This window comes from Anas acuta, chromosome 2, assembly GCF_963932015.1.
Source record: "Anas acuta chromosome 2, bAnaAcu1.1, whole genome shotgun sequence".
Lineage (NCBI taxonomy): Eukaryota > Metazoa > Chordata > Aves > Anseriformes > Anatidae > Anas > Anas acuta.
The window spans coordinates 21622120-21637582 of record NC_088980.1 but is presented as its reverse complement, the minus strand read 5'-3'; the positions used below and the strand labels follow the sequence as shown (position 1 = coordinate 21637582).

The following is a 15463-nucleotide window of genomic DNA, read 5'->3' as shown; positions in this document are numbered from 1 at the left end:
GTGAATAAGCAGCTAACCTTTAGCCACCTATTTAAGTCTTAAAATGTCTTGAAACAAATCTAGTATCTTTTACTGTCATGTTGTAAAGCTGTAAAAGAAAAATAAGTATGCGGTACTATATGAACGCAGGAAAAACCACATATCTAGTCTGCTCCTCTATTATTCAAGTATGAGCCAACTGTACCTATTTCTTCTTCAAATAATTTGGAAAAGGGCCAGAAATCCTAAAACACATGATCTCTTGAGCCCACACAAATAAAAGCAAGACTGTCCCATCCAGTATATTTTCCTGTGTTTTACTCAGATCAACTATAATTACAAAACAATGGCATGACTCCAACAGATTTAATTAAATTCTTTCAAAACATGAAAATATTTTTTAATCTAAAAATGTGATTTTTGTCATTCCTTTCGAGCTGGTAAGCATTCCTCTTGACATTCACATAACCTTTCTTGATGCAGCAATCAAGGCTTTCAGGAAAAGATCGCAGTGTGAGTACTCCTATACTTCAGTGAGCAAACACAGAAAATAAATGAAAGTTATTGTAAAACTGCTATAGTCAGAACACCATAAATTAAGTCTGTTTGTTTGTCCTCCTTACTACTACAGATAGAGAAGGCAATCTGATTCTAGAAATACCAGACTAGAAGAAAAAAGATACTCATTACTCACCTCAATCGTCTTTGCCCATAGTGGTGTGCTGGGAAAGTTGTGCTTATAAACTTCGTTGGCAAGAGTGTTCACATCAACAGCAGCAACAACTTCTGCAGATATGCAGCTTTCTAAAATTAATAAGAAAGAACAGCAAAGAAAAATGTAGCTTCTCTTTATTATGCTTGGAAAATGCGTTTGTTCTGTTGCATTACAGCTGTGCTCAAAAATAAAAGGGAAATGACAAAGATCAAACTCTGCTGTGCTGCCTTTGAAAGTTTATATGAAATATGTACCATGTTACTAATCATATGGGCAATACTTCCCTCCTTTATACATCCAAAAAGGGAAGCTAACCGTGCCCTTCTTTATTTGTAGATACAGCCTCTGTATCTACAGAAGGACCAAGTTCCTTTGCTGGAGAAATGCAGCCCAAGGCAATGGGCTGAGCCCTGCGGCCACTGCCTGCAATTTTCTGGCCATGTGTGTTATTTTTTTGGTTCTCTGCTCACCATGGGAAGCAGCATACTTCTAAAATACATCTGAGGTATGTATGCTGGTGGAATAAAACTTTAAGAAGGTACCTGAAAAGTATTTGTGCTTATATTCCCCACAAAGCCTTGGGCCTCGAACCCAACTGCTGCCCCTGTTGGGTTCAAGGTCCCCAAAATAGCAAACGCTTTGAAGGACAACATTAAGCAGCTCCTAATCTCTTGTTATCAAAGGAAGTATTTCTGGGCACTTAGAGCCATTAATGGAAAAGAGGAAAGGACAATAACAAACCTACTGACAGCTAAGAGTAATATAAATAATCAATGGTCTGCTTACAGAGGAACAGAATAACAGGTCTACAGAAACTTAACACAGAAAAAGAAGTGTTTAAGCTGCTGCTCATCATGCCACACTGTTTATTATGCACTCCAATACCTTCCCCGAGGCTTTTTGTCAGAAAGACAGGCTGTGGTCACTGGGAAAACTGCAGGCAGAGAACTGTGAATGCTCTTCCTGCACCAGACCAGACCCCTCCAACCACCAGGAAAGCCACGTTACGGTCACCATCACAAAGCCCCCATTGAAACACGGGCAAGTTTAACGAGGGCTCTGTAAGCCCACAGGAAGGGGGCAAACAGCCATCTATATGCCTGCAGGTACTCTCACAACATGCACAAGTGACATATTAACAAGTGACCTTACGAGACATCCTACGAATTACTGCTAGCCAGCTAATTATTTACAGTTTGAGAGGATGAAAAACCAGCTACAATGTCTCCAGCCCATATAAATTTGAGCGATGCAGTTACCACCCACCAACTATCTTTTACCATTCACGTTTTCAAGGCCATCCCATGCAAAACTAAGATGAAAGAGAAATCTGAGTACTGCAAAGGCTGCAGATAGCTTAAGAAAGATCGTCCAACCTGTCCAGTATTTACTTGGTGCAATAAATGGCAAGGTGGATAAGAGTTTGCACAAGAAAAATAACGACCAGTGGCCACCCACTAAGGGTCCACGTGGGAATCATTGTTTGCAGTTTCTGTGTTGACACTTTGAGCGCAAATTGTAAGTGAGGTTGTTAAACACAGGTGTATCCACACGGCCAACAGCACGACTACACCTGAGCTCACAGAACAGGTATGTTAACACTGACATCTAGTGAGGAAGGAGCATCGCCTTCGCAGGCTGACTGTCTAAATTGAAGGGCGTATTCAAGAAGCAATCTTCCTAAAGCAAGTTGGAACACCTACGAAATAGAAACAAATTGCAAGTGCTGTTTAAGAAACCGCTTTCCCAATTAATTATTTCAGTTCTTAAAGCACATTGTCCTGATGAACAGATCCTTACTGCGTGTTTCAGGTGGTCCAGAAGAAAAGAAAATAATCAGTAATTTCGAATTATTAGCTAAATGAACACCCAGTTTAAAAATGACAAGTAGAAAGGCAGGCAGCGTGCCTTCCCCTGCAATTCATGATTCAGATGGTCATCATTTTTACAGGATGAACATCAGTCCAGTCTCTTCATACATACAAGAATAAAGAAATCGTGAGGATTTGCAGGGGACTTCATCAGCCCTAATGCCTGGAAATCCTCAGAGAGAGCACACAACTAATAATTTATTGACACATTCACACCACACAATAAAATGTCCAACCTAAGCAAGAGATGTGAACCCACATGGGAGGAGACAGCATCTTTTCCTGAACTATCCCATCTGACATCCTCTCGTCCCTATTCAAGGACCTAATAATTTTTTCAAAGCTTCTCCTCCTCCTCACTCAATGGCTGTGGCTCACTTGGGAGTTCCTGCTACAGAGCAGCCTCCCTCTAAAAGCTGATTAAGTGCATTTCTCTGGGAATACGCTGGGAACGCATGGAGCTCGAGAGGACAAGAACCTAACAAAGAAAAGCCTGTGTAAATTTCACATAAGGTGAAAATGAAACATTTGTAAACAACTCTCCTGAAATGTACATAGCTTTGATGCTAAACTGTGATATTTTGCTATGACAGCTGTATTTGTGAATTGAAAATAACTGTAAGAACATATCATTAAAAAGGACCGAAAGCAGTCTACAAAAGCAGAATCAAGGTTGTGTTTAACTATCTATCCCCACTGACAGAAGGCACAAAACCAACTTATGTTACAGCTCAGTAGGAAGCCACAGACAATGGGGAAGTTGCTGAGGGAGGCGTTACAGCCTATTTTTAGGCAGACTAGAGCATAAAGCTCTCTCTAGGCTGAAATCAGGTGAAATCAAACTTGTATCATCTCATTAGAAATGTACTGATTTTGCACTTCAGTCTTGAAACCTCTTGAATACACAAACAGAAGCCCTGTAATTTAATAAAATTGCTAATTAAATTTTGGGCACCTGTTCTCTACTTTGCTGCACACACAAAGCTGTGTTAGCCCACCAACATCCACTTGTTCACGCTGTGATGACTGGAGGGTGTGGCACTCCAAACAAAGGAGGGCAGGATGTGTGCTAGCTTCTGACCTGGAAAAAAAAAAAAAAAAGAAAAAAAAAAAAACACCCAAAGGGTGGCATCTACAAACTCTGGAAATAAAATTTCTGACTTTATTTGCCCTTTTCCATGCCAGAATCATTGATTCCTTTGTGATGCATTTCTAGCAGACCTTAAAATTAGCATAGATCTGTTTATATCCACCCCTCTACTCCTGCACCACGATCAGATCATCGATGGCAGCAGAGCACATGAAACGCACGGAGCTGCACCAAGGGCAGCACCCGGCAGATCCCGCTGCGTTGGGAAATCAGGGCCAAAGCCAATTATCTACGCTACCAGGTATATGGAAACAGATGGAAAAGGGAAGATTAGTCACACATTGTGTCAGTCGTGTTTCCCTGTAGAACAGACAGCAAAGATTTCATTTCTGAGCTGTCAGCTCGTGGCTTAAATGATTAGGCTGCACTGTCCATGACTACAGGCAGCGCGATTATCAGGAAACGTGATACTTGTTTCCTGCAGGATACTTAGCAACTTTTTTCCACTGCTGTATTCGTGCAGGCTCTGTTCATGTTCAACCATATAAACCATGCAAATTCATGTTATAACCCAACCAGCACCATCGTGCGCTATTAAGGGCTTCATTTTGGACAGCTATTAACATTCAAATGAATTTAGGTGGAAAAACTTCTTCAGATAAGCAAGGTTTTTGTTGAACATTGTGCTCAGCCTTATAGCTGCTTGCCAGTTCTGTCTGCTTTTCCTCCCCGCCCGAGATAGCCATGCTATGCAGTTACGCACTTCAGTTCATTACGCTGTGCAATTCACGGAGATTATCAAATAAAATGAACAACAATAAGCGTGGAGGACAGCCTACAAAAGACCAATTCTTACTCTAAAGCTTACATATAACAGCTGCAGTGGAAAACTGTCAGTAACTTCAGGGCTGCAAAATTACAGGTTTTTTTTTTTAAGTGGTCCTTTCACATTTTATTTTATTTTTTCGGTGACCTGGCAGATGACAAACGCTTGTGGCAGAGACCTGGAATCTGTTTTTCATGGGAAAACTGCCTAAATTAATATGCCATTCTGAGTTTGCTTTGGTTGGGAGTGAGTTAGAGCAGGCTGTTTGTTTGATGGAAAGTTGCTAAGGAAATGAATTAGAGCCACAGATTTTCTAAAAATAAAGGTTGTATTTTTCATTGTAGGACTCTGTACTTTACATACGGCCAAAACATTCACGCATGCATTACGTACGTATAAAATGTCGTGGGTTTAGACACCCATCATCCAAACACCAACCTCTGCAAATCTTTGGAGCACAGGATGGGAAAAAGGGAAGAAACACATTCCTTGAATATGAACAGGATCAATGACTTCCAACCTTAATCAAGCCCAACTTTCCAAATTATGTATATTTTCCATGCCTTTGCTGTTAAAATTAAGATATGACTATGAAGCATTCAACATCTGAGACCAGAAATTCTGCATGTGCTGGATTATCTAGAGCTGAAGCATCAGCACTGAGCTAGACAACCCCAAGATATTTTCTTCTTTAGTTTTGGACTGAAACCTAAATTCATGAGCAGGCCTCCTTACACTGCCCAAAAGAACCTGATTCAACTACGCATCAATAATTTCTACATACAGCTGTATGTAGAAATAGAAGAAGACTTGGATACAAACCTCTGAGGATCTATTAAAATTCATTTATTTCTTAGTGTAGGTGAGGACAACCTAAAAAACAATTGTACATTGCTTGCTGCCAAATGCATTTTATTTTAATGACAACTGCCAAAACAATGAACATCCTCATCCTGCAAACCCAATTATACGCTGTCTTAGAATTAAGCTTATAAAAAATCTCTGCCAAAAAGGACATCAAGGTAAAAAAAGAAAGCCACAGATTTCCTGGAAAATACCTATTTGCCATTGAAAATGCTGACAATTCCACAGACAAAATACAATGTTGGATCAGTGCTGCTGAACACAACTGGCCAAAAAACTGGCTGTGTAACAGAGCCAGGAACCAACACTGAGCGAGAAGTTGCCAGAACTACAGAATCCATGTTGCTGAACAAGTAGCTGCCCTGGAGTGGCTGCACTGAAGTGTTTTATGTTTTCTCTCTTTTCTAAATGATTCTGTTGTTGTTCTTGGCTGTATAGATTCAATAGAAACCATACCAAGAAAACACAGTATTGCACATAGCCTTCATCTCTCATGCATCTGGCTTATAAAAGCACTTGTGAAATGGAGGGCTTTCTTTCAACATCCAAAAAATTGTACCAGAGACATCTTCAAATAGCATGGTTTCAGATACACATATAGGCTGAAAACATATAAGAAATCCTATTATTATAATACAAAAAGTACTTTCAAAGGAACATTCACTTTTCTGTTTGATTTCCACATAAAAGCAAACACTTAAATCCTCTTGACTTCACTTTCTTCCTCTATAAACTAAGAAAACTGAATCCAGATGTCTAAAAGACTTATAAAGAAAAAACAGCAGAAGAGATCAAAACGCCTGACTGTATCAGTATTCCTGAATGCAATTCAATTCATCAAAACCAGTTCTATATAATGGCCTGCCATTAAATCTATAATTCAGCGCAAATTATATACACCCTTTTATTCAGTTGCCTATTAGCTTTCACTAGACTTGAAATAAGATTCTCATCTTATTGGAAATAAATTTACCCTTCTGGGAAGCAATACATATGCTTTGGTTAATTCTTTCACTCTCCAAAGTACACAAGATATAAAAGACATATACATTTCCAAGCCTTGGTACGTCCCCTGTGGCATCATTCAATCAGTATACCTTTTGGATACAAGTTTACAAGTAGTCCGATAATCTTCTAAGGCTGCATTTCCAACATACCCATTCCCTAAGTATTTTGTTGTGTTGCAAATGGTGTTTTCCTAGTTGGAGATGGATGGCTGCAGGATATCACATCTGGCATTATGATGAGTTAATTAGTGCAGAACACAGCTGAACATTCACAAGACGCCTATTATTGTGTTAAGAACAGAGCCAGGTGACATTTGGTAAATATTTTTATATACATACAAAAACCAACACATGACAAGCTGAGTGAGGGCTGTGGTGTAGGCTAAGTTTCAGGAATCTGTCCACTTTCTATGGAAATATGGAAACTGGAATCGTAGAATGGTTTGGGTGGGAACAGACCTTAAAGATCATTTAATTCCACCTCCCTGCGTGTCCGTAACACACATAGTTCCCCACCACTTTAAGGAACAAGACTACAAGAAAAGTGTTATCATTACCACCACACTCTCTCTTGATTCCACAAAGCCTCCAAAATCTACAGCTCTGTACCCAGACATATTTTGCTCTTAACACTCAAAAGGATATATTTGGAAATAAGGAACACGCGTTACTTCAACAGGTGGTTAGGATTACTTACAATAACAATGAGGGTACCTATTTTGGTATACAATGTATTTTACATATTATACATACATAAAACATACATAAACATTCAAGCAAAAATTATACAGTAGAAAAATGTCTCACTGACAATGGTTTAAATGAATGAACGATGCTAAGCGGATTCTACCCTAAGCATAATCTTTTAATATTACATAGCTCACTGGAAGAACAAGATAAAGTGAGTTTTCGCCCGATGTTCTTAGGAAAATGCTCTCTGCTGTACAGAATAACAGAAGGGCTGTTAACAATTACGAAAGGTTTAGTATTTGAAGGATTGTAGTTGTAATTAAAATTATTATCAAGATCATTGTAAATGATACAGATTTGTGTTGACACCTGGACTGAGCACAGTAACAGAGCCCAGGGTGCTTAACAAAGGAGCTCAATAACCCTAGCTCAGTTTTTTCATTTGGGGAAGCCAAGTCACAAAGAGTCTATGGGACTTGGTGAAGGTCACCCAGGCCACAGCTTTTACAATTCCAAACAAATAAAATTCTTCTCCAGCGTTCCTGATACCAGATCAAAAACTCACCCAGGCACATGATCTAGCATGAACTCACAATATCAGCTCACGTGTTATATTCGATTTTCATGTTTAGAAAATAGCTATTCACCAAACTATGTGAGATAGTGATAACGGTATAGTGGAGGATTTGTTAAGTGTTAGGTCAGAGGTTGGACTCGGTGATCTTGGAGGTCTCTTCCAACCTAGATGATTCTGTACTGAAAGATGAAAACACTGAGTCTACCTGCACGCCTACGGGATAACCTGGCTAATTTGCCTGTGTGACCCTGGTCCCATTTGTAGCAGGGGCATACCAGCAGACAACAGAGCACATATTAAGGTGTGCAAAATCAGGGTTTTTCCTGAGAGCAGGTACCTGGGCCAAGACAGGACCACAGATCCCTCACCTCTGCCCCAGTACTCTCTGGGTGCACGGTGCTACCCAGCAAGCCACAGCTGCTTTGGGGCACTGCCCAGTTTAGAATCATAAAGGTTGAAGAAGGCCTTCAGGATCATCTGGTCCAACCATCCCCCTACCACCACTGTCACCCACTAAACCATGTCCCCAAGCACCACGTCCAACCTTTCCTTGAACACCCCCAGGGATGGGGACACCACCACCTCCCTGGGCAACCTGTTCCAATGCCTGACTGCTCTTTCTGAGAAGAAATTTCTCCTCACTTCCAACCGGAACGTCCCGTAGCACACCTTGAGACCATTCCCTGTAGTCCTGTCACTAGTTACCTGTGAGAAGAGGCTGACCCCCAGCTACCCACACCTTCCTTTCAGGTAGTTGCAGAGAGCAATGAGGTCTCCCTGAGCCTCCAGACTAAACCCCAGTTCCTCAGCTGCTCCTCACAGGACTTGTGCTCCAGGCCCTTCACCAGCCTCATTGCCGTGGACCACTGACACAAACACCTCACTAGCCAAAACCCAGCTGCCACCACCCCTTACATCTCACCCCCACAGCCACCTCACGGCCACAGGCCCCCCCCACCGCCCCTGGCGAAGGGGAGAACGTGGCAGGGGGATGATAGGAGAGGCCGTGGCCTCACTCAGGGCTTCCTCCCTCCCTTCCTTCCCCACGGTGCTTGTGCAAAACGGCGGGGCGAGGGGCACCGGCTGAGGAGAGGGGCAGAGGAGCGGGGCCATCTTAGCCCGCCCCGTCGAGAAGATGGCGCCCTCCGCAGCCCCCCGGGGGCCGGGGGCGCAGCGAGAAGATGGCGCCCCCGCGGGGGAAGGAGAAAGGGACCCCGGGGAAGGCGGTGATAGCGGCGGGTACCTCTCAGGGCCTGGTGCATGCCCCCGATGCCGCTGTACAGCTCCAGCACCCGCAGCGCCGCCATCCCGCAGCGCACAGCCCGGCCCCGCCGGCCGCCTCCCCGAGCGCCGCCCGCCCGTTCCGTTTCTCTTTCGTTCCCACTCCGCTCGCTCCGTGGGGCGCTGTTAATTGCTCATTAAACCCCAAAACGGGCTGAAACCCCGTGGGGAAGCCACCTGCTAGCATGGCCAGTCCCTCGCCTGTGTGGGGAGGCCGGTCGTGTGGGTGAAATCAGCAAAGGTCGTGCTGGAAGGGCAGGCTGGGGGCAGAAATTGATTAGGGTGGCTTGTGCCTTGCAAATGAGGCAGGGCTCTTAGTGACTCCCCAAGCCCACACTGTCAGCAGGAGCCCAGGAGGCTCCTTCCCAAACTCTGCAGGACAAGACATGGGGAGAGAAGGGAAAAAGGGCCCCCAAAAGGGCTGTGCCCGCCCGCTGGGGATGGTGCCGGTCTGCTGTCCGGCTGGGCAGCTGATGCTGATGGCATGTGGCAATTCTGCCGGCCTAAGCGTTTGTCTGCTCTTTGCAGGAGTGATTTTAGGCTGCAGGGATGGTTTGAAAAGCCGTTTGAAAGCCCGCACTGCTGGTGGAACAGGAAGGAAGGAAATAACTGATGAAACTCTCCTAATTTGTCTTAACGCTATGAAATTGCTTTCTCTAAATTAAAAAGGAAGAGGTGACTCAAAGACACATAGTTGCCCCTGAGAAGCAGTTAGTTTGTAACAAGAAATGTCAGGCAGATGCATTTGCATGTACCTACAAAACCCAAAGAGTAAACATACTGCACAGTACGATGTGGGATACTTACCTCACACAAAGTAAAGATACTCGTCTATGCCAAAGTTTGAAGATTTAGATTCAAAAGTGAAGATGAAACATAAAAAAAAACAAAATCTGAAAATGTTTCTCTAATCTTAAGTTAATTATATTTTTGTGGAGCCTCCTAGAAACCTGCCAAAATAAGGTGGATTTCAAGGTGTTTGTTTTTCTTTAGCAGCTGCCTCATGCAGCCTGTCAGAGTAACTCCTATCTCTTGTCTTTCAGTGTAGGCACAATTTTTAGCTGAAAGTGGACAGTGAACCAGAAGGAGATGTGCTGTCTTTCAACATACTGATCCAGAATAGGGGGGCTCATCGACTGTGGAAAACAGAATCAGAAACACTATTCAAAGATTCAAAGTAAGAATATTAGTCCTCGAGCTTTTTTTTTTTTTATTATTTTTATTATTATTTTTTGTAACAGTTCTGTCATTCGCTGTGGATTTTCATCAACAGAGTCTGGGGCTGTCGATTTATTTGCTAGCCATGGAAGTAAGCATGTGACTAAAAAAAGAAGCCTGAAGTCTACTTCGACAATTTCTGAAAGGAAGTAACGGCTGAGGTACCAAAGAGGGGAGCAGCGCACATTACAAGAGGTGACAAGACAGGTAGCTTGCACAGGCAGTGGGTGAAGAACTGAGAAAGGCAGCTGAATCACATGGCTTAATAAAACAGGGAGTATTCTGGCTGGAGAAAACAGTTGTCAGACAAAGGTGATGAGGAAAACTGAAGAACAGGATTCAGGATGATGATGATGGCTGTGATGAACAAGGTTGTTCTCAGCTAAGAAGATAAACGTCAGTAGAAGCCCATCAAAATACAAGATACAAGGTAAAGGTAAAGAAAAATGAAGCTTTTAAGAGACTACTGAAATTAGTAAAGCCAATTAATGAATTTTAGGTCCTCATGTTACTAGTTCAACAATCTATATACATCACAGCAAAGCTAAATATTGTAATGAGGGCTTTAGGCAGTCACAAGCAGTTCATTTATTTGGAGCTGCCCAGTATCTGGAGCAATTAAAGCTACAGAGGAACAATATTTCCTTGTATCAGAAGGGAAGACATACTTGAGCCCCGTTTTTCCCTCTCCTTTCCCTGATTCCAAAGTATTCTTGCCATTCATGTGGCAAAGGTAGAGTCAAGTGGAGAAAATAGCAGATACATTTTTGCCATACTGGTGACAGTGAAACATTCCCTGCTGGGGGGAATTTCTCCACCTACCTCCTCTACCAGGCATCCTCTGTGTAGTAAACTATAGAATCTGATCAACAAGCCCCCACTCGCGCAAAGAAATGCATAAACTCGGCCAAGATTTCATTAGCTGAAATTTGCAAAGAATAGGAAATACCAAAATTTCCTCATTTGTACTCATTTTTAAACAAATGCCAATAATCACTTTTATAATTCTGTGTAATGGCATCTGCCCTAACCTGGTTCTCCTTATTAATTGACACCTATGAAAAGGACCAATCCAAATCCGAGACTCTGGAAACAATTACATCTAGCACACTTCCTATATAAATACAGCATAATAATAACTATATTTTTTATCAGACCTTTTATAATAAAATGTAAGGTATAGTGTTTATTTTAGAGATTGAGGCAATGACTGAGAAGCACCAAGATCACTGGTCACTCATACCCTTCTTCTTACAAAAGATCTGAAGCATTGCAAAAGAGAGTGTGCCATGTGAAAGTGATTGTTCATAGTTAAGTTAGGAAAAATGTTGATAACACATATTGCCACTACCATGGGACAGGCTAAATGGGTGCTCTCTCTTGGTCTTGTGGCCTGGCAGCAGCCAGATGTCTGCAAAATTTCCCAACTGAATTTCTCTGACTTACTGAAATTTGGGTACTGTGACAGCTCTTTCTTTGCTTTGTGCATATAGGATGGATAGGATTCATGTAAATCTCAAACAACATTTGATTTGATTAACAGAGGAGATTAATAACAAGTTCAAGTCCAATATCTACCTTCAGGCCCTATTCTACTCTCGGTAAAGGTACTTGTACAGCTCCTTAAGACTTCAAAGGAAGAAGTTTGTTCTATGACTCTTCTGATTTTGACTTTCTGATAAGGGATTTCAGATTCTGCAGCTCTGAACTCTTAATGTTATTTGGACACAGGTATTTACTGTTTCATGTATCAGTTATGCCTCAATAATATACCTGGCTTTAAATAAGAAATGCTAGGCTTTTATAAAGAAAAACTAGTTTATTCTAAATCAACATATCCATAGAACTATGATAATGCATTGACAAAACATCTATTTTCTTGACTGACATATATTTACAGTAAAGCACATGTTAAGCAAACTGATCATTTAGTGACATTTCTAAAGCCAAGACATCAGCATGTGATACCAGCATTTTCATTGAGATAGCTTTGGAAAACTCCTGCCTCCTAGCAACTGGCAGCATTTCCTCAGTTCAGAAGTTTCCGAAGTTTGCCCACATCTCTGATGACTGGTATGATATAGGTAATCATGCTAGATCTGAAACTGTTGTCCTGGTAACCACTAAACACATCCAGTGAAATAGACGCATGTGGTAAGAGGAACATGCAAGGGAAACCACTGCAATATTTTCTCTTCTTGCAACGCTTTCAAATTGTTAAAACTGTTACAATTACCCATGCTGCAAAATAACATCAGAGAAACATGCAAAAAACACCACTTTAGGATTCTGTATTTCACTGTAGCAGCAACTGGAAGTTAAAGTAACAAACTGTGACAGGGCTATGCACGCTCTTGTGCTCAAAGAAAATAGAAAGGGTTTCCACTGTTGTGTTTATATAGTTCACTCCAGCAACAAATACATGAAAGAACCCCCCAAACAACATTTTATAGGCACCTTAGGCCTTCTGCAGTTTTCAAATCTTCTCCTGCAGTTCCTCCCTGCCATCCCATCTGCAGGAAGCAGTGACTAACAGGCCAGCAAGGCATCCATCTGCACCCATCTGTGAGCTGAAGGTCACCAGTCTGCAATGCATGTCACAGGGTTTTATTGATGCCACGATGCCGTAGCAGTATCAATTGCTTCAAGTTTCCTTTGAATGTAATCCCTCGCTGCAAAGCCACATAGTGGAATCTAGTAGATCTGTACTTTGAAGTGTTTGTGAGCATTTCCTCTATATGCAAAAAAGGAAAGAGAACAAGAAAAATCTCTCTCTGCGGATATGCCAAGTGTTTAAAAGTGCATTAAAGCTGCAGTACCAGCAAATATTGTTGGTGGTTGAATGACAAACAAGATTTCTTGTGTCCAAAAGTCTAGTATAATCTACTAAATACCTAAATGAAGATCAGAAAAATTATACAGACATCTCAGCTGTCTAGAAGAGAAGCTCAAGTTCTGGGTCAGAAATCACAGTGGCTAGGAAGGAATGCTAGGCATGTCATACCCTTGCAATGCAATCACTGATTGAAAAAGTTCACTGAGGATGTCTAGCATAAATTATTGTTTCCATAACCATTGGCCCAGTATGTTACTAATACTGAAAACCTTTTGCAGTTTATCAAAATTGAGCTGTACGAGATGTAATGTTTCATGAGAGATTTTATCACACTTGGTTGCTCAGTAAAGGTAGCTTTCAGCCACCAACATGACATTTCTAGGAACCGTGCTGGGCTGTGCCAGTACGTCCAACAAAGGCTACAATTTTTATTTGTAATCCTACACATCTGCAAGACTAGAAGTGAAACCCACATCAAGCTAGGTTTGTTAGCCTCTCCCAACCCGTTTCTAAGCACTCTATGCAGGGAAAATATATATAACTGAAATTACTTAGAAGAGCCATCAAACACAAGTATTTATAGCCTCTCTATTTTCAGACATATTAATCTCGTTTCAACATTTTATTTTTGGGTTCTGGAGTTATGCATGTACTCTGTAGGGAATAAGGGATAAAAAAGACATTGCTTCTCTAATTAATTCATTACCTTCCTGGTTGAAATAAATATAAACAAATCTGGCCTGTTTGTTATGTTTGGCCTGCAGTGCTAACCCTGGCTGGATGAGAGGCATTATGTCAACATGGTGTTGTTGACTTTCTTGTTGTACTTACACATTCCAACACCTGGCCAAAAATAAAGGATTTAAAATAAATAAATAAAATAAAAGCTAGTAAGCAAGATATATCCCTATATAAAATCTTTGCTGGACTGAACAAACCAGAATCTGAGCTCTACAAGTCCTGCTGCAGTCAGCCAAAAGATTTCTGTTGCAGTGAACTTGTTTTGAGTCAGATCTTGAAGGGTCACAGGAAACTGGGGGCAGCAGACGCAGGGCCAGGCGTTGGTTCAAGGAGGGATCCGTTCAAGCCACTCCCTCAGGATGAGCTGATGGTGTGGGAGATCCCAGCTCACTTGCAGAGCAGGAGGAGATGGTAACACGCCCTCAGCTCTCTCAGAGGAGGGGAGATAAGGGAAAAGAGATAGCTGAGTGCAGATGGCAAGCCTGGATGTGCTTCTTACCTTTTTGCTTAAGGCAGGAGTTTTAATTTCCAGCATCCCCATATGGTGTGCATAGTATATAGTGTAGAGAATGAGAAACTGAGAAAGACTTGTAGCTATCTATACATTGGCATTGATCATGCCTTGTGACTAAAGTCACAAACCCATTTCGTATCACCTAAAGCTTTTGTATACCACAGGTTTGTCTTTTTTTAAAGAGTTCTTCCCCTGCCCAAACTTTGTTGTTTTTTTTTCATTCGGCCCCACGTGATGATTTTAATCTTTGAGTAAGCCTGTAGCTGGCACAGGAAATGAGATGCCTTGCGCTGGTCACCATGGTGGTAGGATTTCAGTAGTAGGGTGTTTCCTCCGGAGAAGAAGAAAATCTTTAATGCAGCCACAGCAGAGCTGTAACTGCAGACTTTCTGAGCTGTCTTGAAACCACAAATGCACGCACTGAGGACTACAAAACCTGCCCAAGAAGTTGAGCACACGGTGCCTCTGCAGCACTGAAGTGCTCCACCTTGGTTACATTACTGGCATTTTGCAAATGAGTTACTTCAAAACTAGTTTAAGTCCATTTGGTATGTCACTTAAAACTGCAATTATAGGAGTGACTGCAGTGTAAATATTCTTTTTTTACTACATTTGTGTCTTCAGGTGTCTTGCAAGCATACTGATATGCTAAAGCTTAGCAGCTGGGACATAGCTCTGTTCTACCAGAAAGTCTCTTAGAAAACAGTCAATAGAAAAGCACAGGTTTGAAGAAGTTGTGAGATTGTGTAAAGGTAAAACGGAATAGAGGATAAATTGAAAATCCTGTAAAATCTTGTAAAATTTTCCAGCTAAAGCAGAAAGTTGTCACTTTTGGCTGCTAGGTTTGTTTGGATCCTTTTTCCCAATTAAGTATTGCCTCAGGTAAGAACGGGTCTTCCTAAAGCTGAAACAAACCTTTTTTAGAAAAAGGGCTATAAATTTAAAATGTTAATTTTGCTGAGACAGCCTAGAGACAGCAGCACAAATAAACCTAACCTAAATGGGTTAAGAAAGCCTAAAATAGTTCTTTCTGAAGAAGGGAAGTCTTCTTGCACAAGACATATGCCAGTATAGACTGGCAGTGTCAATATTCATCTGTAGGGAGTTGGGCTGATTTAAGACTCCAGCAAATGTTTCACATAATTCATAAGAGACATACAATGGGATATTGTTGGAATTGTCTATCAGGGACCCTGCACAGCAGCCAAAGTCCCTGAGGATGACTTCATTGCAGAAACAGTGCCAAGTCACATA

At 41.6% G+C, this 15463-nt stretch overlaps 1 protein-coding gene across 2 annotated transcripts in view; it reads right to left on the bottom strand.

The window, feature by feature from the left end:
* TRDMT1 (tRNA aspartic acid methyltransferase 1) overlaps nucleotides 1-9162 on the bottom strand; it is a 30426-nt gene extending 21264 nt beyond the window's left edge. The window contains exons 1-2 of one of the 2 annotated variants that reach the window (XM_068673834.1): nucleotides 8863-9162; nucleotides 674-783 (exon numbers count right to left, since the gene is read on the bottom strand). In XM_068673834.1, coding sequence (XP_068529935.1) covers nucleotides 674-783; nucleotides 8863-8926 — 174 coding nt within the window. In that variant the 5' untranslated portion in view covers nucleotides 8927-9162. Of the gene's footprint in view, nucleotides 1-673; nucleotides 784-3520; nucleotides 3540-8862 lie in introns of those variants that run through there. The other variant, XM_068673836.1, reaches the window with a different exon arrangement.
* Nucleotides 9163-15463: the final 6301 nt, after the last annotated feature.